This window comes from Euwallacea similis, chromosome 22 (assembly GCF_039881205.1).
Source record: "Euwallacea similis isolate ESF13 chromosome 22, ESF131.1, whole genome shotgun sequence".
Classification (NCBI taxonomy): Eukaryota; Metazoa; Arthropoda; class Insecta; order Coleoptera; family Curculionidae; genus Euwallacea; species Euwallacea similis.
Genome location: NC_089630.1, coordinates 121,354 through 144,604, shown reverse-complemented (window position 1 = coordinate 144,604; position 23,251 = coordinate 121,354). Strand labels below are relative to the sequence as shown.

The 23,251-nt window shown below is 37.9% G+C and overlaps 4 protein-coding genes across 11 annotated transcripts in view; 2 read left to right on the top strand and 2 right to left on the bottom strand.

Moving 5' to 3' along the window:
• Positions 1-5,745, bottom strand: part of lilli (lilliputian) — a 31,417-nt gene extending 25,672 nt beyond the window's left edge. The window contains exons 1-2 of one of the 2 annotated variants that reach the window (XM_066401091.1): positions 5,569-5,745; positions 5,038-5,258 (exon numbers count right to left, since the gene is read on the bottom strand). In XM_066401091.1, coding sequence (XP_066257188.1) covers positions 5,038-5,090 — 53 coding nt within the window. In that variant the 5' untranslated portion in view covers positions 5,091-5,258; positions 5,569-5,745. Of the gene's footprint in view, positions 1-3,111; positions 3,717-5,037; positions 5,259-5,568 lie in introns of those variants that run through there. The other variant, XM_066401092.1, reaches the window with a different exon arrangement.
• Positions 5,746-6,398: 653 nt separating this feature from the next.
• On the bottom strand, positions 6,399-17,621 carry LOC136416239 (uncharacterized). Its single transcript, XM_066401323.1, has 12 exons — positions 17,493-17,621; positions 17,380-17,422; positions 17,033-17,109; positions 16,837-16,960; positions 16,688-16,756; positions 16,390-16,587; positions 16,174-16,329; positions 8,848-8,979; positions 8,661-8,791; positions 8,419-8,609; positions 8,207-8,361; positions 6,399-7,298 (listed from the first exon to the last, which is right to left on the bottom strand). Exons 1-12 carry the CDS (start codon positions 17,525-17,527, stop codon positions 7,122-7,124), a joined length of 1,488 nt encoding a protein of 495 aa, XP_066257420.1. The 5' UTR covers positions 17,528-17,621; the 3' UTR covers positions 6,399-7,121.
• On the top strand, positions 9,422-15,836 carry LOC136416237 (immunoglobulin domain and leucine-rich repeat-containing protein 2). Of its 2 annotated transcripts, none has more exons than XM_066401315.1 (8): positions 9,422-9,552; positions 11,888-12,224; positions 12,317-12,549; positions 12,599-13,191; positions 13,242-13,484; positions 13,959-14,118; positions 14,180-14,412; positions 14,485-15,836. In XM_066401315.1, exons 2-8 carry the CDS (start codon positions 11,918-11,920, stop codon positions 15,431-15,433), a joined length of 2,718 nt encoding a protein of 905 aa, XP_066257412.1. In that variant the 5' UTR covers positions 9,422-9,552; positions 11,888-11,917; the 3' UTR covers positions 15,434-15,836. The 2 variants fall into 2 exon arrangements, with proteins under 2 accessions (XP_066257412.1, XP_066257411.1); XM_066401314.1 differs by having other exon boundaries at positions 9,469-9,702.
• A 180-nt stretch (positions 17,622-17,801) lies between the features above and the next one.
• POSH (Plenty of SH3s) lies at positions 17,802-23,068 on the top strand. 6 transcript variants are annotated; one of them, XM_066401319.1, is made up of 14 exons: positions 17,802-18,044; positions 18,765-18,959; positions 19,015-19,146; positions 19,207-19,348; positions 19,406-19,756; positions 19,812-19,920; positions 19,979-20,127; positions 20,216-20,392; positions 20,591-20,794; positions 20,850-21,132; positions 21,244-21,407; positions 21,487-21,612; positions 21,748-21,934; positions 21,992-23,068. In XM_066401319.1, the coding sequence occupies exons 2-14, from the start codon at positions 18,794-18,796 to the stop codon at positions 22,103-22,105; spliced, it is 2,304 nt and encodes a 767-aa protein (XP_066257416.1). In that variant the 5' UTR covers positions 17,802-18,044; positions 18,765-18,793; the 3' UTR covers positions 22,106-23,068. The 6 variants fall into 6 exon arrangements, with proteins under 6 accessions (XP_066257416.1, XP_066257415.1, XP_066257418.1 ...); XM_066401318.1 differs by having other exon boundaries at positions 19,812-19,926; XM_066401321.1 differs by having other exon boundaries at positions 19,015-19,348; positions 19,812-19,926; positions 20,850-20,982.
• The last annotated feature ends 183 nt before the right edge of the window (positions 23,069-23,251 follow it).

The window sequence follows — 23,251 nt, the reverse complement described above, 5'->3', positions numbered from 1 at the left end:
CACGTAATTATACCCACTTTTGATTAGGAGACACATGGTACCAAAGGGGACCGGCAAAGTCGCTAAACTCCCATCCCTTGGATTTATTTCTCTGAATTTTCATTAAGGACAAAGTGCACAAAAATTGTTTCGCCCAAGCCTACTTTAATAGATGTGACCACCGTTTACAGTTCTGCAGTGTACGGGATGATCAAAAAACTCCTGCTAAAGATGAAACACTACTTCAAGCTAAATGGGCCTTATCACAGTACTTACTTATTTCGTCTTTAAGAGCTTTGACAGAAACGATATATATATTTTGATGCATTGTCCTTAATACAACACCCAAGGAATCTCCAAAGAAAAATATAAGGGGCTCACATGTGGCGAACTTTCAAGCCACTTTATGGTACTATGGTAATGTGAACTAGATGTATTTAAATATACACAATTATTTTTTTAATCTACATACAGATAACAAAGTGATGGCTTAAATAATTCATTTTATACATAAAACTTCTATGTACTGGCACCTCTAAATAAGAGGTCTTCTATAAAACAGAGGTCCACACTCTTCTTTTTTCTTTTTTCGACATGTGCTGTTGCACCTGTCGATTTTCAAATTCAGGGAAACTTTATGGTTCTGAATTTATGGTATTACCTGATTGAAACCCTTACAGGGTTTTAAGTGAGCAAATAGATATTGAGATTTAAGAAAAATTGGTTACTACAATTCAGAGGATTTCAGAAGCACCTAAAAAAATTAAAAGACCTTGAATTAAGGGAGTTACTGGTGGATACCTGCTTTTAGAAGGTTTTAATCATAAGCAATGCTACATGAAATATATCTAGAATTCTGAACAGCATTCAATTACAAAAAAACTGAGTGGTTCCATTAAAAATGTTAAAACTGACAGTTGTACAATTTTTGTGAGTCACCTTGTAGGATTCAAAATAATTTTAAAATGTGCGCAAAATAAAAATTACATCAATATGTGCAAAATTACTGGTCTGTAGATTTTTTATACATTCAGTTTACAACTTGAGTTTGAGAGACAGAAAGCCACTAATTCTATGCAACTAGGTGCTTTATTCCTACATTTTTTAAAATATAAAAGGAACCCTTACTACACCCTTCTGCCCTTCTTTGTCTTCCTTCAGGTATATGTCCCCACAGAATAAGTTTCTTTTGAGAATGATAAAACGGCCCTTTTTAAAGGTGTGAAAATTTACCTCAAGTTCTAGGGCATTCCTATTCCCTTTAGCATTTACTCCCATTTTAGACTTTTTCTTTTATAGGCACTTGCACCAAGGAACTTGACAGAAGTTTGCCATCAAACTAAGACTTTGGATCAAACTTCCTATGAAATTTTGAACAATAAACTGAATTTAAAGGGAAATTCCTGTCAAGTTCATTAATGCCACAATCCCTTACAGATGCAGGCTTGGATGGAGGGATCTCAGAAGATTTTTCTAATAGAATATTTTTTTGTATCCAAAAAGTGATACTTCAGTCACAGTTAAAACTCTAAAGCTTGTATTCAAGAAGAAACGCTTTCACATTATATTTAACTCATATTAAACTACCAACTTGAACTAACCTTAACCCCAAACCCTTAGAATTCTGAAATGTTTCCACCTATTTACTGAAATGCTATCAAAGTGAGAGTTGATGCATTTCCATGAACTTTGAGGTAAAACCACTTATATTGCAGTTGAAAGAGGGGTATCAACAAAAATAAATGAAGGGGGGGTATGTTTCTTGGGAGGTTTATTACTATCAAATTGAATATTTGTTGGTTCTCTTCTTAAGTATTCAGAAAATGCCCCACTTATAACTAGGTCAGGAAACTTATAGCAAATTAAGTTTTCACTTTATTGTACAGAACCTTTCTGCAGGCTTCACTCTCAGGTCCACTTGACCTGACAACACAAAACAGCTACTTTCCTCATACATAATCACCACTTTGATATAATTACAAATGGCATATCAAGGGTTAATAGATAAACCTGGATTTAATATGAAATAAATGTAGTACTTTTTTTTAAGAGTAATAGGCTGAATCTGCTCTTGCTTGCTAGAGATAATCATAGAAGAGATTTTCAATTCCTGAGAATAACTTTCCTTAAACCAGTGAATTGGAATGGATATTCAATTATTTAGATTATAATAGGCATTAATATTACAATTAAATTGTGACTCAGTGTGTCACATCATCTACAGTTCTTTTCAGAAATGGTGACCTAGATCAGATTGACCCTTATCAGCTGAATTTCAGCCAAATGGATAAGCTGGCTATTATTTGGGATCAATGTATCTAGACCATTATTTCCATAATCATCTATTTCTTAACTTGAAGGTTCCTTTGAAGGAAACAATTATATATTTCTATCAGTCTCAGGAATTGTTAAGATTGAATGGTGAATGAAATCTGGATCGGCTAAACATTGTGTGAATATAGATATATCGAGAATATTTGTTATAATTCAACAAAATTTAACAATGTGTTATTTAAATAGGATAGTTCAGATTTTAAAAAAAGACTATATTACAGGATGCATTGTTACCAAGTACCAGGGAAGGGCTTTTTGCCTTTTAGATGTCATTATCAAGGAGTGTTACAACACTTACTACAATACTTAATACATTAAAGCAAAAATTGAGTTTAATTGAATGGACAGAGAAGTCATTTTGATGTACACCCCCAAGTTACTCGTGAGGTATGGGATACAAAAATTAAGTGATCTGTCTTTAAAGAAGTTCAATGAGGAATTTTCAAAAGTTTCGCATTTTTGTAATGAAGTCTACTTTACCCATGACTATTCATTTTCGAGGGTTAGAATCAAGGCTAGAGCTGTATTTTAATAAGTATTACTATTCAGAAAATATACTTTACAGACATCTTTACACATCTTGTAAGTAAACCTTATGCTACATAAAGCCTGTTAATACAAACCTCAAAAAAAAGGGGGGGGGGGGGGGTACAAGGGTTAACCATTTAGGGTGCAAAGAAGACACTGATATCTATCACCTTAATCACCCTAATGACACTATTACATTTAACATTAGGGAGAAAATACAGAGACTCCCACAGAATAATTAACTCTCTTAGCCCTCATGTTTGTTCTTACCAAGGTGGTTTCTTCATTTAATTCTTCAGCTTTCAGCGAAATCATGCTCCATTGGAATGCATTTTGCTGGTTGACGACACACGACCGTCTTTTGTCTATAAATAACGAGACATCTCTGGCAAATATGGACGATTTTTCCCCGCAGACACGGCACTTTTTAGGCGTCCTAAACGGGCACAAACGGCCCTAACCCGATCACTCGACCACCGACGACATAATTTTATCAAAATACAACTGCAGGGAAGCAACACGGCTGGTTCGCATTGAGATTTCACTTCGCCTCGACAGCAACCGTCTTCCCCTTTTTTCGCGAAATGGACGGATCCTGGGGGCCGATTCACGATATCTCGGACATGACCCGAAACCTTGTTGTCTAATTTCGGCTAGGGCTAACTTTTGGCTCGAAAATACGATAAAAAAAATCACGAAACGTAACACTAAAAGAATAACCTCGCAATGGGTTCAATATCTTGCACTAAATAACCGAATGGCAGGTCTAGTGAGTGCGGCTAAGGAATCGGAGCTCCGCCGTGGTAGCCCAGCTTGTACACAGAGGGCGACACGATTGGTTCCGAATGATTACTAGATTGATAGATTTTTTAAATAGAAAGTTGTGCTTTTAGCAAATAAATTGCTAGGGAATTCTTGAGTTGAGAAAACTGGTCCATGCTCATGGCCGAGACTAGAAAAATGGTTTTCGAATGACGTTTTGTTATCTGAGACAAACGTACTTAATGTCAGTTTCGCAATGGAGCTAAATGCCTACTCCGATTATTGGTATGGCGATATATCGGTCCCTTTTCAACTAATGCGAGATAATATTTGGTATTCACTTGACTTCGATAGTTGGGTTTTTCGTTAGAGCAGTACGTGGGTGATATGTTTTTTTTTAACTGGTGGATGCGTGGGCTATATAATTTTATTATTATTTTTGAGACTGATGAAACCTGAATGATCCTGAATGCCTCAATTGAGGTACTCAGGCCTGAAAATGCAGTTCGGGATAGTTTATTCTGGAAGCAATACTTTCAAAATCACACAAATATCGACGGGTTTTTCGTAAAATCTTGAAAATAAAAAAACAATCTCGCAAATAGGGTTTGTTAGATGCATATAAGTGTCCAATAATGACGATTTTCTTCCCTATTTGTTGGAAACTAAACAAGATATGACAACCCAGGTTTCGCAGGCTTGTAGAGCTTGAAGAGGCAATTAATTTCACGTCTTTTTGAAGTAATTATGATCGAATTCCCGAGATATAGATACTCAAAATCTGAAAACTCATGGTAAAAATTGACACTTTCAAAAAATAGTTTTAGGGACCTTCTTTCTATGCTGCTACTTGTATATAGACATAAAAATATGGTTTTTGAGCAGAAGCAAATTTTATTGGTGCCAACGGCCAATATAATGCGGGCAAGGTCGTTATACATATTGTTAGGTAGCACCGATTAAAGGTCAAACAATCGTTAAGTATGCGAAAAATGCCATTGCCCGCGGTCAATTTCAATTCTATGTACTTAATAAAACTGACGCTTAAACTTTTTTCAGAAGTATAATGCATTTTTCATTACTTTTTAATAATCGAAACTCGACCACGTTAATTTCGGGTTTCCCATTCGGCCTTTATGACTACTGAAAGACCTTCCTTCAAAACCTCAAAAAAAAAAAACGAAGACGTACTCGACAAACGGTAAAAGTAGTCGAAAGAAAACCCGCATATTTTAGTCGAATAGGTGAATAAAATCCAATCGCGCAGTTATGTTGTTGTGCTCCGGCTAACAACTTTCACATTTTGTCGTAATTAATACTACTAAAACCGCACAGCCGCAATAGGACGGCCATGTTTTCTTTAAAATGCCTTACTTTTATCTGTAATACACGCAACACCACCACTTTACTCCGTATCAATTAATCATGACTTACCTGGATCTGTTTGCCTTCAATAGGGGATTCTTATGGATGGACGGTCTGATCATGGTGTCCTCGCCTTTAAAATCCTCACAAATATCCAAATAAGGAGGCTTATTCTGTTCTTTAAGCGACACATATGTAGTAAACCGACTTTGATATTCCTTCACCGCAAATAGTCTTCTCTATCACTCAAAGTGCGCACTTTTCATTTGGCTTCCAGTATATCTTCATCGCTAATATAAGGGCAAAAATAAGGCAAAAATCATTAAAAAGGCCCATATTCTAATCTGTGCCTTACGAAATTTATTCGGAAGGTGAATACCTGATAAAGAAACAATAATAATGATAAAGGTCAATTTGGCAAAATTGATAAAGTTGGAACAAATACATGGCAACATTGTTCTGACAAAGCCAATAACAAACAGCTTCCGGAAGGGATTATAAAACAAATGCACGCTGCAGCGTTGCCATGCATCTCTCACTTGAAGGGGTTGCAGAGCATTTGCCAAAACGAAATCCAAAATAAGGGCATTATCACCGCACCATTGTCTAATCCGGAAATGCTATTACCGCAGCTACTTCGGAGGCGCACGCGCACTAACACACGAGAGACCGAATTAGTGGAGAATTTTGAATGCAGAAACGACCGGAATTTTAGATAATCGGTTATTGTCTACGCGGCAGTGGTTTACAGGCCCGTACCGTCGCTAAAACCGTGTCCTTGGCACGGCCCCACGAACACTGAGTGACGGGCCCCGATTTCTTGTTGCCGAAGAATTCGCGCTCTTGATGCCCGTTCTTGGGTTTCCTTTCGCTTTTCGACTCTTTACCCGTCGCCATCCATGGAGTCGGAGATTGATTGGAAGAAATTATCGAATCTCGATGACTGACGCCGAGAGATTATCCAATTTCAGTCGCGTTGAATGGCGAGAAAATTAGTACCAACCGAGAGGCCGATATTTCAGAACAACTAAATAACTAATTTTTAAAATTTTGAATCGTTTCGAACTATGTCGAAACTAACAATAGGAAATAGTTTTCTGAGACAAATTTGCCGAAAACGGGTACCATATGAAGGAGTCTATTAATATTTCAGTTGGTATTTTAATAGATTTTTTTAAATAAGAAATCGATAGTTATTGAATATACCATTGGTGAAATTGGTCGAACCCGAACTATCGAGATTTTCCGTGAACGCTCGAAGTGGCTATGCATCATGGCGTCGTGTCACGAACACAAAAACTACGAGAGTGGACAAATTATGTACATATAACATTTTTAAAAAAGGATAATATTTATGAATAAGGATATTGGAATTACTCAAAGTTTGGAATTTTTAAGGAAATTGTGAAGGTTTAAATAAAAATCCTTAATACGTCAAATAAAATATTTTTTTCGGAATACTTGTCTCTAATCTTCCACACGACTGTACCATGCATTGGTGATTGGGCTGGATTAAATAAGACAAATAACGCGACAATGAGAAAATTACTCTTATAAAATCTAAATTATAAATTTGAAAACTTATATGATTAGTATATTTTTAAAAAAATCGACTATGCTTACGGAAAATTGCCTTGGAAATTTTACCGTGTAGTCTCTCATCTCTCACTCTTTCAGTGTATTTTTCCACTAGGCAGATTACATATAAGGGATTTTCTGCGCTTTATCAACTCGGAACTCGATTGCTGAATACCGTTTAAACAAACATAAATCAGTCATCTTTCAAATTACTAAAACTAACAATTCTTTTTCTTGTCGTGTGATCATTACAAAAAAACCTCGCATTTGGTGGTAAACTGTAAATGTAGGACGTTGATTTAGCCATTTACTATTTATCAAAAATCAACTAGTGATAATGGATAAGAGATGAACTGATCCAAGACATTCTTATGATATTGTAACATATGTACTTATGTGTAGAGATATGATATTTTAACGCCTGCTTGAGGTTTTTTAAAATGATTACTCGTCATAACCCTTCTGTGAATCTGCACAACACTTTCATGTTTTTTACCTTCCAACACAATTTCCTTAACAACTAACTGAAACTTAAAATGCTATATCGAAGTGTCGCAATAAAAAATGATGATAAATCAATACCTAGCTTTCATATAAATACAGGAGCAGTCGTGGTCGTCGTAGCCCAATTTGCGCGAATGTTTGAACACTTCATTAGCCGCCGAGGCCAGCATTAAGGGCTGCATCAGGTCGTCGGACATGCCCAGGGCGAGACGTATGTCCTTTTGCATGTTTTTAATAGATTGTTCCACCTAAATCGAACAAAACCACAATAGAAAATCTCATAAAATTTAAATATTTGGTTCGGTGATTATTAGATTAATATTTTTCACTGGGGTTGTAAACAAAGGCATTCCACCGGACAACCAAATACCGAGATCTGTTAAGTTTAAAATGGAACTAAGATGCAGAAAAAGTACTATCCGGCAGCAGTTCTTCAAAAATAGATTTAGAAACAATAAAAAACAGAACAGGATATGGACTGCCGATTAGGAAGAAACCTTAGAACTGCTCCTAAACATTTATTTTCCTGGAAAAATAGTGCCAAGACTGCAATTCAGTCGATAAAAGCATCAGGTCCTGGCGGCACAATCTCAATAATGCTACAGAAGAGACAGACATTGTGTCCTAATCGTTAAGGTAGTTCGAATGGTTGTTTCAAGATGCCAAGCCAGCTGAACAATCTAAATAGTTTTAAAATGAATGTCAGACTATACATGGAGACGCAGAAAAATCCTGAAAACGCGATTTGTGGACCAAACGATGCGGGGCTGTAGCTAGAAGTCAAAAAACTGTTCTAATAATTATATGGAATCTCAATAGTGTCTTAGAGAGAGTCAAAGGAATGTGTTTGATGTTGATTGAATTAAGTCTAGTGATGAACACCTACTTTAAAGTACTTGTTAAAGATCAGAATTTACTTGCATTGGGTTGCGACGAAAACTATGATGCAGATGAGGGAAAATGGGCGTTTCAACTTCAGTTGAGGAATATTTCGGATTGGATTCAAAAGTATTTATTCCAGCACTATTTCTAAAGCAATAGAAACCATGGAAATTCAATTTCACGATGTCTACAAAACGTCTTCAAAAGCTTAGACTGATTTATAGTGGTCTTTTGTTTTTTAGTTTGTGAACTAAAACCTAAAACCATTACATACCTGCTTGAAATCTTTGCCCACAATCTTATTCGCCTTCTTGGTAAGATACGGCGACGCCATATTAGTCATATTGAAAATATTCATGATATCCTTCCCGGATATTCCACAACGATCCGCCAGAACCAGCCCTTCGGCCAAGCCAACCAAAGAAATTCCTGTATAACATCCACTTAAAAACCAAGAAGATTTATTCGCCAGCTTCTTGTACATACCCTGCATCAGCTGCAAGATTAAGTAGACCTTGCTGGCCACACCTACATCCCCTAAAAAAAGAGAAGATTTGCCAATAGCCTGAAAACAGCTTTGGCAATCCATAAACAGGCTGTTATCACCGGCGGTTAAAATAACCAGGGTGCCTGCAACTGATTCATCCCTGCTTCCTTGAAGCTGCGCTTCCAGATATCTAAAAATATTTTTTCTCTGTGGAATTTGTTATTGAATCATGGTTACTCACCTGCCACCCTTGTCGTGAATCGCTTCGCTGATCTTGATTGAAGTCTGAGGATCTATTCCGGTCATTTCAACGAAACCTTTTCCATCCAACGTCTCGTTTTCATGGATCACTCCGCAGTTGTTGAAAACGTTCTATATCGAAAAAAATAAATTTCATTTCAGAAGAAAGTAATTGAAGAAAACCAGACCTTCTTTGCAGACTCAGGATCAGAGGAGCAATTGAAGACGATGTCTGATTCCTTCATAACATCGCACGGGGCTACGCACACGTTCACTCTTCCTTCCTCGATTTCATCGGCTTTTTCCTTCAATTTATGACACTAAAACAACAATTGTTTGTTGAGAAAAAAAATCAAAATCACCTACCGCCATTCTTCAGAAATGGCCGATACTTTGAATTAAAGTTGTCAATATTTGTTTGTATTATTTCCCAGCTACTAAATCTTTTCGACTTTAAGCTTTTGCCGCCCTATTAGGTTTCCAATATTTTAACGCCATCTTGTTTGTAATCCTTTTGACAAAGCGTCTGTAAAAATGGTCACGCTTAAAGGGAAGTGAATTTCTCTCCGGAAATGACGTCTAAATAACAATGCTGCATGCCGACAACAAGTGCTAACTTAGACAGTGGAAAGTAAAATCGTCCAATGAAAACGTCAAAATGATATTTTTTTATCGTCGTTGTGGATCGGTGTCAAATATGAGAATGTAATCTTAAACGCTCAACTTGACAACGATGCACTCACTTCGGGCGACAATCGATCAGAATGGGACTCGCCCGGTGCTGCTGCGCATCGGCCGATCGGCGAAACGCAAAACAGCTGTAGTCAAAGGAGACCGTGGTAGGCCGTGTGGTGATGTGAAACGCCGTGTGAGCACGTCGACCTTTTTCCTCGGTAATTTTCACCATTTTCCGCCATTGGCGATTGTGTTTTGTCTGGGTTTTCATTGACAACAAGTGACGTAAGAAAACGGCAGCTGTGCACTGGGATGATCTTGCGATAAAATGGACTAAATTTCCGTGTGCGCTGGACGATCTGGTTTAGGTTAGTGTTCACCAAACAGCTTTTTCTCTCGACTACGATATGATATAACCGGAGTGGCGAATTCGCCACGGGATGATAACCTTGCTTTAACACGACTTTTAAGACAGTTTAGATGGAAATTAAACTGGTTCATGTTTATAAGGGGAAAATGGAAAAATAATAATAATAATGCAATTAATTATTCAAAATATTCGCTGATTACTAACAAAACAATGAAGATTACTGACTATTGTTTGTATTCTGTACGATGTGATAAATGTTTTTTAATTAGTGGCAGCTGCATGAAACTTGGAAGTTAGGTTGATCAGAAAAAAATATATCCACGATAGCGATAAGAAAATTAAAATCCAATATGGCGGAAAAGAGGAAACCTAAGACAGTATCAATAAAATTAAAGATGGAGGTAAGAGAAAAATTATTTCAAGATGGCGGATTTTTTCAAAATTCAATATGACGATTTAAATTATTTTTGCGCACATATAGGCATGTTCTTTTTTCGCCACTGTTTCGGATGACCTCAATCCAAACCAGTACTTAATTAACAATTAAGCATTATATGACTTTATACTTATTACACCTGCACGTTTAGGTTTTTTCAAACTTAATCAGTGATTATCACTAGTTTTAATCAATTTCTGTACCTGTAACTTAAAGTCCAAGTAAACTTAATAGGACAATTAATCAAGGACCTTTTCATTTTTTCCTAAACTGCCACGTAATTAGATACCTGGTATTAATTAAGTTTATATCACATGAAGCATAAACAGCGAGGCTTCCTCTTATCAGTCATGTGCCAGAAATTAATATTCTTGAGACGCAAAATGTTTTTAATTATTCTGTTTACCCGTTCGGACAAAATGGGAATATCTCGGCTAATGTTTAGGTAAACAATATAAAAATCCCGAATTCATTTCTCGCTAGAGACATATGGAACCCCATATGTGGACACAGGAGTATTAGTTTTCAGTTTAATCCTATTGGGTTTATCACTTATAGACCTACATATAGACCATTTATAACTTCATCACATTCTTAAGCGAAATGCTTAGATATACATAGTTTTACTGGAATGTTAAAACGGAAAGCAGATTAGGACTGAACCGGAGAAATTGGTTTGGTTTGAAAGTTTTTACTTGAGAAACAAAGCTATTGTCCTTAATTTTAACTATAAATCAATATTTTTAGTTATGAAAAGTGAAAGTTCCATCGACTATTAGAACCCCAAAAACATTTCATATATGAACCGTACATGTTACCACAATAAGTTACAGCAAACCGCCAGCCTTTGCCCGCTTCCCTGCATTACAATTTTCTTTTGCAACCATTCAATTATTAGCAACAGAACTAGACGAAACCGTTTCTAACTCGGTTACACAATCGGTTACAACAACTCGCCAATTACAATAGTTTTGATTAGCAAAATATTTACCACTCAACGACAATTATTCATTACATGCCGACGCAGTTACGACCTGCTTGACCTTTCTCAATTAATCAGCGCCCTTCAAGGGCCGCATTACCATGGAAGAATTATGTGTCATGAATGAGAAAACTCGTCATGACCCCAGTGGGCAGAGTTACTCACCAAACAACATCTGAGAGGTTATTTTCAGACGGATTACATGCAAAATTTTCGCGGGGCTTCAGGCTGTATCACTACGTCCTGCTAACCTTGACTTCAAATTCGTATTTATTTATTGCTTAACGCGGAATCGATAATGTTAAGTGAAAGGCTTTTATTGAGTGTAATCCTTGGAAGGAGAGGAAAGGTACAAATAAAGGTTTTACGCAAAATTCTGGAATGAATCCAAATGCTTCCTGGAAGAAAGGTGTGCACACACAAGTCGTTTTTTTTTCGAAAACTTCTTGAGTCACCAACTGGGTTCATTGCATCATATAAATATTACATAAACACCACAAAAATTTATGAAGCAGTTCATGAATTAATTGAAAGCGAATAATACTAAAAGAGAAGCAGAAAATGCCCGATAAGCTCGTCATTACATTACATCACCTGACCTTCGAACTATCGACGATTTTATCAAATAACCCAGTGTTACTACTATCAATTTATTATACCGTTTCCTTGGACTGTGTCCCATAAACAGGAATTCTGGCAACGTCAATAGTTACTACAATCGCCTAGGGGCGAATACATGATTCAACTTCATCATTTTTCATGCAGTAGCGTCCTGAAGACGATGATCTTGCTACCATGCCTCTATTGGGCCGGCTGACATGCGCCGGCATGGTGGCGTCGTTTACCCAGCGGCGCCATCTCTTAGCATGGGCCATTCTTCTCTCCATTACTGTCACTTCCACGTCGATGCATACGCGCCATGGCGCCACCATCGCCGCTTCATCCGGGTGCGAGTTCGTCAAACCTGCCCTGTTGCGCTGCGTCGATCGTCCTGCGCAGGGTCTCAACCTACCTAATGAGGTCACCCACTTGGAGTTCACAAACGTCAGTGAAGGGCCGGTAGATTTGACGTTTGTGAGGCACTTTCAATGGATTAAGAGCGGTGAGTGACGCACTTCTTAGTATATTTATTCAAAGACTTTCCAGCTCCATTTTTTTTGTGCATTTTTAATACACCAATCTACCATTTCATAGATTTGGCCCATTTGAAAGAGTGCTTACTTCATCCACAAGGTCTGAGGACTTTAGATCTGAGCCAGAATATCATCAGCGACCTAGAGAATTACCAGTTCCTCAATTTCACCGGTTTGGTGCACATGAATCTGTCATTCAATCGAATTAGTGATCTGCCAAGATACGTGTTCCAGAATCAGAAGTTGAGGACGCTCAGCTTAAGCCACAACCATTTGCAGGCGCTTCCTTTTCAGGTGATTTTTTTTTTTTTCAAAGGGAAAACTTGCTCAAACGAATCTAAAGGTATTTGCCATGGAACACATGACGGAATTGGACCTGAGCCACAATTACTTAGCTACCTTCCTCGACCATTTCTTCAAGTTTAACAAATACATCGAAATCCTGCGTTTGAACAGCAATAGAATATCGAAGTTGACTTCCAATGCCTTGGCAGACCTCACCGAACTCAGAAAACTGGATCTGGGCCGTAATTCTCTTCGCCATATAGCGCAAGGCTTGTTCGACTCCCTTCACAAACTCGAGTACCTGAACCTGGCTGACAATCCCTTGACTGATTTGGCCAGCGGCACTTTTCGTGGATTGAGAAATCTTGTTGAGTTAAACTTAAGCGGGAATAAGTTCACTCAATTAACATTCGGGCTGATGCACTTCAGTCCGCATTTGCTTTCTTTGAGTCTGGATAACACCAGCATCGAGGAAATCCACAATTCTGAGTTACTGGGAGTGCCTCAATTGCGCAATTTATCTCTAAAAAATAACAAGAGATTGAAAGCAGTGGAAAACTTTGTTTTTGCTGACACTCCGCTGTTGGAGCAACTAGACATCAGCGGAAATGCACTGACTTTCTTGCCCTACAGCATTGCCAATTTAACAAGGTTTGCCATTAGGGTTGCATCAGGTTTGCCAATAATGCACAATCTTGCAGGCTGTACCGTCTAAATATGGCGGGTAATCTATGGGCGTGCGATTGTCGCATGTACTGGTTCGCGGATTGGGCAGATGCAAGAAGGGCCAATGTGTCCATGTCTGAATTAACCTGCGGCCCCGATGCTTATCCCAACGACATGCTGCCTACGTTGCGCCATTTGAACTGCACCAGGCCTCAAATTGTCTACAAAACTCCTACTAGGCTTTATAGGCTCAAATCCGATGCCCTCTTAGAATGCAGGTGAGACTGTTTAGTGCCGTTAATTGCAACTACAAATTTGAAGAAACCGTTCTGGTTTCCGTGAAAACAAATGAAGTCAGTACTTAACCCTAAATGTGGTCATATTATTTATAACAGTTTTTTCACCATTCTATTTTTACAACTTGAGAATGCCCTTCAAAGGTATTTTACAGCGAACCGAGTTCCGCCTACGTTTATTAAGGGTTCGACGTCCCTTAGGGGAAAGCCGTCCCACGCAAACATGAATCTCAAGGTTTTTTAGACTTAAAGGACATTAATAGCATTTTATTGCAATATTAAAAGACCACAAGTAAATGCACTTTGTCACTTATTATTGCAGATATAAATTTTAACGTTTAAAATATATTTAGTGCAATTTTAAACGATTTAATTGACATTTACACTTCTTCGGATATTATTTCATTAATAATTATCATATGCAATTCGAAAGCAATTTAATTTCTTTAAATCTAGATATTCGGCATATCCTCCGCCTTCCATCACATGGATTACACCCAAGAGGGAGGTGTTCCATTGGAATCCAGACGCATCAATTCCGGATGTTTTTCACAAGCATCCACACTCTCATGACTCCTTCATGACGCCTTTAAGGGTGATTCCCCCTAGAATCCAGGTAATTTCTGGAATTTAGTTCCAGAAGAGACACGTTTTTCATATATTTTACATTTTCGTAGATTCTGGATAATGGAACTCTGTGGATTCGCAATGTAACGCGTAGCGACTGCGGTCGTTACTATTGTTACGCTAGTAACCCTGTGGCAAATCATACTGAAGACGTACTTTTACATATTGATCCAACTGACTGGAACCACATCAGGATAGTAAGTCTTATTGTGGGTTCCCAAAGTGCCGCCGGTTTCCTAGGGCTTACTCTTATTATTCAGTTCCTACGCTACATCCTCAACAAGTGAGTAATCATACATTTGTTTATGAAGAACTCGTGCACTAAATTTTGTTTTACGTTAAATTCCCATTTCAGGTTCGGCATCCTAAACAACTTCTGTAGTTTTTGCAAACGAGACCGTGTCTCCCCTAGAGCTCGACAAATCTACACCATGCTAGACAACATCGAGCGTTACAAGTCCCAGCAGTTGGAAAAATTACGCGACAATTACACCCAACAAGTGGCTCGAATTAAGGATAACTGCACCCAGCAGGTGGAGTGGATCCAAAATAGCTATCAATCCCAAACTAAGCACCTTAAAGACTTCCGCGATATAGGCAGTCAGCACCTTTCCACTTTACGGGGACAATATTGCGATCAAGTGCGCAAAGTGCGCGATTACTCAACGGGACAACTGAATTGGGTGCGAGAAAACTACGTGTTTCAACGCAACAAAATCCGCAAATTCAGTGCCCATAAGGTGGTGCAGTTGCGCGAGACTTATAAATACCAACAACAAACCCTAAATAAAGTGTTAGAAAACCTGCCGAGTCTCTATTTCGAGAATTGTCGCGCAGGTACCTGCGGCCGGGCAGAAAGTCTTGTTTTCGATCCCAGCGATATGGAAAGCGTCGACTTTTACATCAAATCAAAGATTGAGAAACTGAGTAATTTGGACGAAATTGCGGATGAGGGAGAGAACTTGACTCAAAGTCGGTTGTCACTTTATTACACTCCCACTGAAAGGTCTTTGGGGTCGAAAGTCATGTCTCCAGAAGAAGATGTTTTGGCCGGGGTGCACATCAACTACATCGAAAACAGACCAATGATGCCTATTTTGGAGTGTCCTTCCACCTCAAAAGATGCTTATATTAACCCAGACAGTCCTTGTAAGGAGGACTTAGTGAGTGTGTCTGTGGTAGTTGCGGAGGAAGAGGAACTGATCTCAAAGGACTTTAAGGACATTTCTGGGCAAAGCAACAACGCGATCGACACTGGTGCTGGGGGAGATAATAATTTAGTGAATCACGAAACTTCTTTGTAGGATTTTCTTCGAAAATGTGCAAATTTCATATTGCACTAATTTACTTCACCACTGGAAGACTGATACTAAATAGTTTTAATTCCAGATTCTTAAGCAACAATTTTTTGGCATTAGGTATAGTTACGCGGTTCACTCTTTAGTAGAATTAATAATAGTAAAGCACTAAACATAATATTTAGGCAAAATTCATTGTAGTCACTTTCCAAATTTCCAGTGTGATACTAAATGAAGTACGTCGTTCCCAAATCCTTCTATTGTCATATTCTAAAGGTACCAAACGTGAAACATGTTTGCTATTGTTGTTCTAAGAAGTCTATTTTTGTGATGAATGAGAGTTACTGTTGTTAATGGCTATTTTCCCCTTTTACCGTGTGATTCTTATTTAATAAAAGGGTTAGGAAAATTTCTCATTTGTTTATGTGTTTTTATTGTGTTTTTATAACCTAATTTGCTTTCACGTTGCCTTTCACTAAGCTCAATTCAGGTACTGAACCTTAGAAATCTAATCCGAATATAGGAAAGTTTCATTTGGCCAAGTACTAAAAACCATTACCATTATCATCTACTCTCTAAAAGAAAAACCGTGATTTCTTATTTATTCCCTGAAAAAATGTTTAATTCCTTTCTAATTTTCTAAAAAATATATCTTTTTGGGGACAAATCTAGTAGAGTGCTTAAACATTTCTAAGTAATTGGAAAACTAATATTTCAGGTTAGATAAATGTATAATTTGCACTCACCTTATCATTATCCCTGCTCCACAAGTTCACTTTATGCCCAGTTTGAATAAGATTGTTGATCATGCCTAGGCTCATGACACCCAAACCTAAGAAACCGATGGTGTAAGTGGATGGTTGCACATCCGATATTCCAGCAAAGTCCATAATTGATAAATCCTAAAATATACAACCACATTGGAACATTGGCCTTTACAGAGATCTATTAAAAGCACTCACAGGCTTGTCACCAGAATTTAAATTGGAATTTGAAGGGAAAATACTATCATCTTTTATGCTATCCCCAACAATTGCCATTTTATATTGTTTGGGACCTTCATTCTCTTTGTAATCCAAGGGAATTTTCCTTTTGCCTTTTATAGCTCTGGGGGAAGAGGCAGAAGTCTCCCCAGTTTCAATGCTAAATTTTCGAGTGGGCTACAAATAATAACATTATGTTCAGCACACAAATTGTACTAACAGATATTGTGATTGAATAAAACTAATATAAAATTTTCTATAAATATTATTTCCTTACTTGACGTATTCTTTTGGTAGATTCAGCATTCTCCATTTCCTCTGACTCTTCATCATTTGAGCTGGTGAACTGTAAAACAATAGATGAGATAGGAGCTTTCTTTCATGAATCATCAACTATGAAAGCTTGATTTATGAAATGGAACTTGCCTTCAAATATTCAGCCTCAATTTGCTCTACCCCCAACTTAAAATCAGCCCTGTTAGAGGCCTGCTCCAATTTAGCTTTCGATTCATTGTCATACTTGACAACTTCGTTATTGGCTACCCAACCACTATAAAATAAATAAAGTTGTGAGTCAAGGAAAAGTACTTAAAACGTTGATTTCAATGGGTTTTCTACTTACAACTGCTCTTCAGGTTTGGCTCCAAAAAAGAAAACATACACTTGTCCTTTTTTGGGCTTATCCGGCTGCGGCTCAATCTAAACCAAGACGTGCAATATTAACTTAAACCTATCCAAGCGATAATTTTTTGTAAAATTTTACTTTTTGAGGTTATGGGACATAAAACAAAACCCGCGCAGCAAAAGAGAGTTTTCGCCGCTCGCCCGATACGTTTTTCAAGTTACGTTACGTCCAAAGCTCCACTGCTATTGGTCTAAACGATGCATTCACAATTAATTTGCGCGCATCCGGGCAAAAACTCTCCATGCAGTGACGTAACCACGCTAGATCACAGATCGTCAACTTACCCGAGAAGGCCACACGGAAACCGGGTGGTTTTTTATCCGCGCCCTGTAAATCACAACGCACAAATTAATATAATAAACCATTAAATTCATAGTATATGATTTCAGCTACATACCAAACTAAATCACCCACTTTAAAACTGCCCTTCATTTTGGTTTAACGAACTGTTACCGTCAACGCTTTTCCTCAAACTGTTTGTTTTTGGCGTTATAAGTTTGATGTTTTCCTTTTCCATCCCCCACCACCGCTCGAAATGAGTTGACAACGTTGCATTGAAGGCAAGTGAGCGATTATGTTCTGCCTCTTTCTATTATAAGTTCTTAGAAGAAGAGATTAATGATTATAAGTTAAAGAGTCGCTATTATATTTTCTAATCTAATGTCACCTTCAAACACATGTCAGTGTCATCGTCAAAAGTGTGCTATTTCTTACGGATGAACTGATTGAACGTTACTTAAGTGACAAGAGGCAATCCAGGAATTTGTATTATGGTTGTTAGATTGAAATTTGCATAATATCTGCATTTTGATCTTAAATTATGGATAAAACTTGGTGAATTCGAAAGCACGAACTAACAGCAGTGTCGGGAATTTTCACGAAACGTGGAAAACTGCGATTTTAGACGAGTTTCTAGAAAAGAAGTGCTGGCACCGCGCCCAACGTAGAGGTAGGCATGACGAATTCCAATTCCTTTCCTTCTACTTCTGCTATATACGGCCGGAAGTCTTTATGCAGTTAATCGGGTTGAGAAATGCTAATTAATTAACGCATTTCTAGCAAAGCTTTCAGTTTTACTTTGTTCCCTAAGTAGCGTTCAGCTGACAAAGGTATATTTGAAATACAACGTTTGTGACCTGCAGAGGGTGATTGACTTTGTAGTTTCTGATTCAGGGCTATATTTACATTGTACAGGTGAATATTTGTACAAATATGTATATAGGGGTTGTCCATTTTTATCTGATTATTAATGCACCATATTATGAGCTATATTTATTTCCTTCTCTGCTTGTATTTTCAATATTCCTAATACCCTTCTGCATAATATATTGAGTCAACAAAGCCATATGATTCCACAACTGCCAATATGTAAATTTTGTTAAATACTTTATCTTTGGTAATGTAATAAATTCAACTAACTCAGTACCTGGTCTGGTTATCATTAAAGAAAAATATGAAACCATAAGCCAACTACTGAAATCGTTAACTAGTATTCTTACACAGCTTACATCATAAATCAGCACTAAACCACTCAGAGTACAACTTTGCTTCTTATTGTGACTCAAATTTATCTTATCAATCAATTCTCCATTACTTCTATTTTGTCTATCAAATGTTGGTATCAGTAATTCACTCCTCAACGTGCATTCATATATGATATCTTATTTAGATTGAAAATACAACTTTGTGTGTGCTAAAATGGATGAAGGGACCCTCAATGATTTGTTGGAGTGCTCAGTTTGCTTGGAGCGGCTGGATACCTCTAGCAAAGTATTGCCATGTCAACATACATTTTGCAGGAAGTGTTTGCAGGAAATTTTACAAAAACACAAAGAACTGAGATGTCCAGAATGTAGAGTATTAGGTAAGTTGTGAAAAAAGTTATTGTTTTTGAAATGATATTGAAATTTCATTAACAGTCAATGGAAAAATTGAGGATCTTCCTCCCAACGTCCTACTTATGAGAATTCTAGAGGGAATGAAGAATTCTGCAGTTGCAGTGCCACCAAAGCGGTCTCAAAAATCTCATAAACAATCTTCACATCATCCAGGTAGGTCCTTTCAAAACTCCCTTGAATTTCAAATAATAAAAACTCCTTTATTATTTTCAGGAGTGGTTCAACAACCATCTGCCCACCACAACCAGCAGCAGCAACATGTTGATAGAAGCAACAATAAGCACAGTACTGGAAATGTCATTCCACATCAACCATATGCAAAGGCATTATATGATTATCTTCCAAAGGAACCTGGGTTAGAATCAAAATTCCATATAAAATATTCTTTGTTAATTGTCAATATATTATATAGGGATTTGCCCTTTAAGAAGGGCGACATAATAATTCTGAGAAGGAAAATAGATGCCCATTGGTATCGGGGCGAATGTGGGGGCAAACAGGGCGTTTTCCCATTGAGTTACGTTCAAATTGTGACACCCGTTCCGAGTCTGATGCCCCAGTGCAAGGCTTTATACGATTTTCGCATGAATAATGACGATGAGGAAGGTTGCCTTGTTTTCAATAAAGGAGACGTTATTCATGTCATTAGAAGAGTGGATGAGAATTGGGCTGAAGGCAGGTTAGATGGCCGAATTGGGATATTTCCTCTGGCATTTGTGGAAATGAATAGTCTGGCACGGTCTCTAATGAAGCTGTCTACCAAGTTAGTTAACGTTTATTTAATGCTTCAAATTATCTTTATTCACTCTTATAACCAGCGCTCAACCAGGACCATCTAAAGTAGCTCCTCCAACTCCCACTTCTGAAGATACTACACCACTTATTCCCACTGACCATACCACTTCAGTAACATCAGTTGCTCAAAATGTACAGGTAATAGTCATAATTGCATTTGGATTTGAAACAACCATCAGTCATTCATCAGGTCTCCGATTCGGGCTGCAATTTGACTTCAAGCAGTTCTAGCACCACTCCCAACGTTTCTTCAAGTAATACGTCTTCAAGTTCCAGTACTGCCCCATCTTCTCCAGCCAGCCCACCCACTCGAACTGTGGTATCCCCACATAATAGTGGGTAAGTGAAAACCAATACAAATTTTTTGGTGATCGTGATGTTTGAGGATTGAGTGTGTGCTTAAGCTTTCATGTTTGGTGTTTGTTAGTCGTAAGCCCGAACCAACGAAAGGTGCCTCCATCATCGTGCAACAACAATTTCCCATCGTTCAGACAGCTCACAATCGCGCCTCAGCTGAAGGAAGATCGCAACATCATCACCATCATCATCACGGCAAAGAGAAGCGTCACAGTCTCACTAACATGAATGTGCCTCATCATATTAGGTATAAAATACCTTCTCAATGCTTTAAAGACGTGCTTTAACTTGGGGTAAAGTCCCCATGGTGTTGAATAGGTGGTCAGAGTGGCAGGTCGCCAAACTATTTGATTATTCGTAAAAAAAATCGATTCAGTTGCTCTTTAAGAAAACATAGCCATTTAACTAATTATATTTATCAGCACAGTTTAATTATTTTCATTAGCGGCAATGTCCAGAGACACTCCGCTGAAATTGTCCAACAATCTTCCGCTGTCTCCACCTCTGCTAGTTCAGATAGAAGCAAACGATTAACGACGGCCTCAGATCTGCCTCTCCCCGCCGCCTTCATGGCTTTATATCCCTACAAACCCCAAAAACCTGACGAATTGGAGTTGAAGAAGGGCGGAATTTATATGGTTTCTGAAATGTAAGCTTTTGTAACTTCTATTTGTGTGTCATTTTATTAAATAATAATAATGTAGATGTCAAGATGGTTGGTACAAAGGCACCTCAAATCGCACCCAGAAATGCGGAGTTTTTCCTGGGAATTATGTGACTCAAGCTAGAGGTGTTCCAGGAACTCAATTGAATCTGCCAGTTGACTCTAAATTGCCCGTAAGTTTTGCCAGAGGCACGAGGAATCGCTCGACTGTTGCGGACTCAGCTCCTCCTGAGCTCCCACCCAGGTCGACGGTTCCCCCCTCTGGGGTGTGGCACGTGGAATCACCAGCTCGAACTAACAATCCCGCTAAGAGTGACGTTAAGGTTTGTTTGCTTGTGTTTCTGTCTAACGTGGTTTGTGGATGTGCTATTACTCGCAAGATCTTTTTGCGTGGCTTTTCTAAGGTTTTGTTGAGTGATTATTCTATCTAACAGACTAAAGATCGTAAGGACAAAGGCACCGTAGGGCTGATGCGTCGATTGACAAGCATGAAGCGCTCCAAATCGCCACCTGCCTCTTCATATTCCATGGACAATCCAGTTTTTGAAGATTCAACCTTGTCTAACTTGGCTGCTCCCGTTCAACCAGTGCACGTCAGGTAAATATCTGTTTTAGATGATTTCCCCACTTTGGATAAACATAGCTTCGTGTGTGTATTTTACCCCCTCCCCCTGTAGATCAGGTTCCTGCCCCAGTCAGCTGTTACAGATCCAGGCACCCGCAGAACACCACCGACTCTTCGGTTCGTCTTCGCACCGGGTGAAGCACAAAGAGAGGCCTTCGATCTTGAATCATGGTTCCAGGTGTGTCTTTAGGCCTTTATTGCCTGGTAGTTAGCTGTGAGCAGGGACTGTGGGCTTAGTTTTTCCTTCCTTATTTTGCATATTTAATTTTCAAAGTTGTATAGGCTCAAACAGTCACACAGAATTTTGTGGTAGATCAACGGAAACCCCCTGCCAAGGAGGCAGTTCCGAATCCAGCCCCGATGTGCATAGACACCGCAAGTCACATTCCTTAGACGCAACTGCAGTGAAATCCAGTAAAACAGCTACTCAGACTGTTCGTGAAAGATTTAGGTGCATTACGCCTTATCCCCCAAATAGCGAGTACGAATTGGAACTACAGGTTTGGTCATTGAATATAGTATTGTAACTGTTATCGATTTATAACATTAATTTGCAGTTGAATGATATCATCTATGTTCATAAAAAAAGGGAGGATGGTTGGTATAAGGGCACTCAACAACGCACTGGGAAAACTGGACTGTTTCCAGCTAGCTTTGTGGAGTCTTTTTAAGTACGATTTCAATTTGTCGAATAAGGGAACAAAACGGCGGCCTTAGGAACCATTCGAAATAATGAAAATTTCTTATTGGTAACTAATTTTGTACGTTTAAGTTGACAATTATATTGATATTCCTAATCTTATATTTAAATAAAACATCGGCAATGACATAAAGTACTAAGAAGACTGAAATTCTGGCTGGTTTAAGTACATTGAATGGTGGCATTGAATGGTGGAAGCAAGATAATGTGTTCATTGTAATAATTTATTTAATAAGTCAATTTAAATTATTAATAAGATGATTTATAGCATTGCCAATACTCCTCTCTCCCTTATATCAAACACTGGCAAAGTCTTACTTTGTAATTCAATAATCTAGGTAATATCTTAATCCTAATATTTCGTATATAATACTGAACAAATTTAGTAGTTCTAAATCTAAGTAGGCACGTTTGTTTACTCTATTGCAAATACAGCATGACTGGTTACATTTCTCCCTATTTGTATCTTATCGGTTGTTAACTATCAAGAAATATTAAATAGAAGAGTTATAGTATGTAATCTAAGGTTATTGCAGGATGGGGTTTTTAATATGCCTAATGTTTTAGCAAAGTCATTGGTTGATGAGATAAGTATAGAACGAAATGCAACCAATCACCCTGTATATTTAGCGGATTTGTATTGATGGTAGTTTTAGCACTCGTTATTTATTTTGCTTATAATTTATTTAACCCGCCATTTTTTACTCATAACATAACTGAGATTCCTCATGGAAACTCCGTGACTTCGCATAAAACAAAATGACAAAAACGTGAATAGAATTAATTAATTTGGGATATTAACGCGACTTCAAATGTGACTATTATTTCTGATTTATTACTATTCTGTTAAATTTCTTAGATATAAAATTGAATAAACTCCTGCATTAAAGTAAGTTAAGTTTAAACCGATAATAAAATTTCTGCATATACGGAAGTAGCTGCTATGTGTATTTTTTTCCTTTCAATTGCCAAAACGTCAGTAATAAATCTGTTGTATACATGTATATGTATGTTTTTGCATCTATTAGAAGCTTCGATGTGCTTATTTTAATGAGACCCGTGAAGCCGGTGGAGATACTAGCCATGCTATGTAATCAGAAATACTGCGTACAAATTC

What these genes read in the sequence shown, in the direction of transcription:
- LOC136416237 (XM_066401315.1), top strand. Translation starts at nt 11,918, where the DNA reads ATGCCTCTATTGGGCCGGCTGACATGCGCCGGCATGGTGGCGTCGTTT. An exon ending in AGCATTGCCAATTTAACAAG is followed by an intron (nt 13,192 to 13,241) that starts GTTTGCCATTAG and finishes ACAATCTTGCAG; the next exon opens with GCTGTACCGTCTAAATATGG. An exon ending in GATGCCCTCTTAGAATGCAG is followed by an intron (nt 13,485 to 13,958) that starts GTGAGACTGTTT and finishes CTTTAAATCTAG; the next exon opens with ATATTCGGCATATCCTCCGC.
- LOC136416239 (XM_066401323.1), bottom strand. Translation starts at nt 17,527, where the DNA reads ATGAAGGGCAGTTTTAAAGTGGGTGATTTAGTTTG. An exon ending in GGAGCAGGGATAATGATAAG is followed by an intron (nt 8,980 to 16,173) that starts GTGAGTGCAAAT and finishes TTGTTGTTTTAG; the next exon opens with TGTCATAAATTGAAGGAAAA. An exon ending in AATCTTGCAGCTGATGCAGG is followed by an intron (nt 8,362 to 8,418) that starts GTATGTACAAGA and finishes GATGTTATACAG; the next exon opens with GAATTTCTTTGGTTGGCTTG.
- POSH (XM_066401317.1), top strand. Translation starts at nt 18,794, where the DNA reads ATGGATGAAGGGACCCTCAATGATTTGTTGGAGTGCTCAGTTTGCTTG. An exon ending in TCCAGAATGTAGAGTATTAG is followed by an intron (nt 18,960 to 19,014) that starts GTAAGTTGTGAA and finishes TTTCATTAACAG; the next exon opens with TCAATGGAAAAATTGAGGAT. An exon ending in AATGTGCCTCATCATATTAG is followed by an intron (nt 20,393 to 20,590) that starts GTATAAAATACC and finishes TATTTTCATTAG; the next exon opens with CGGCAATGTCCAGAGACACT.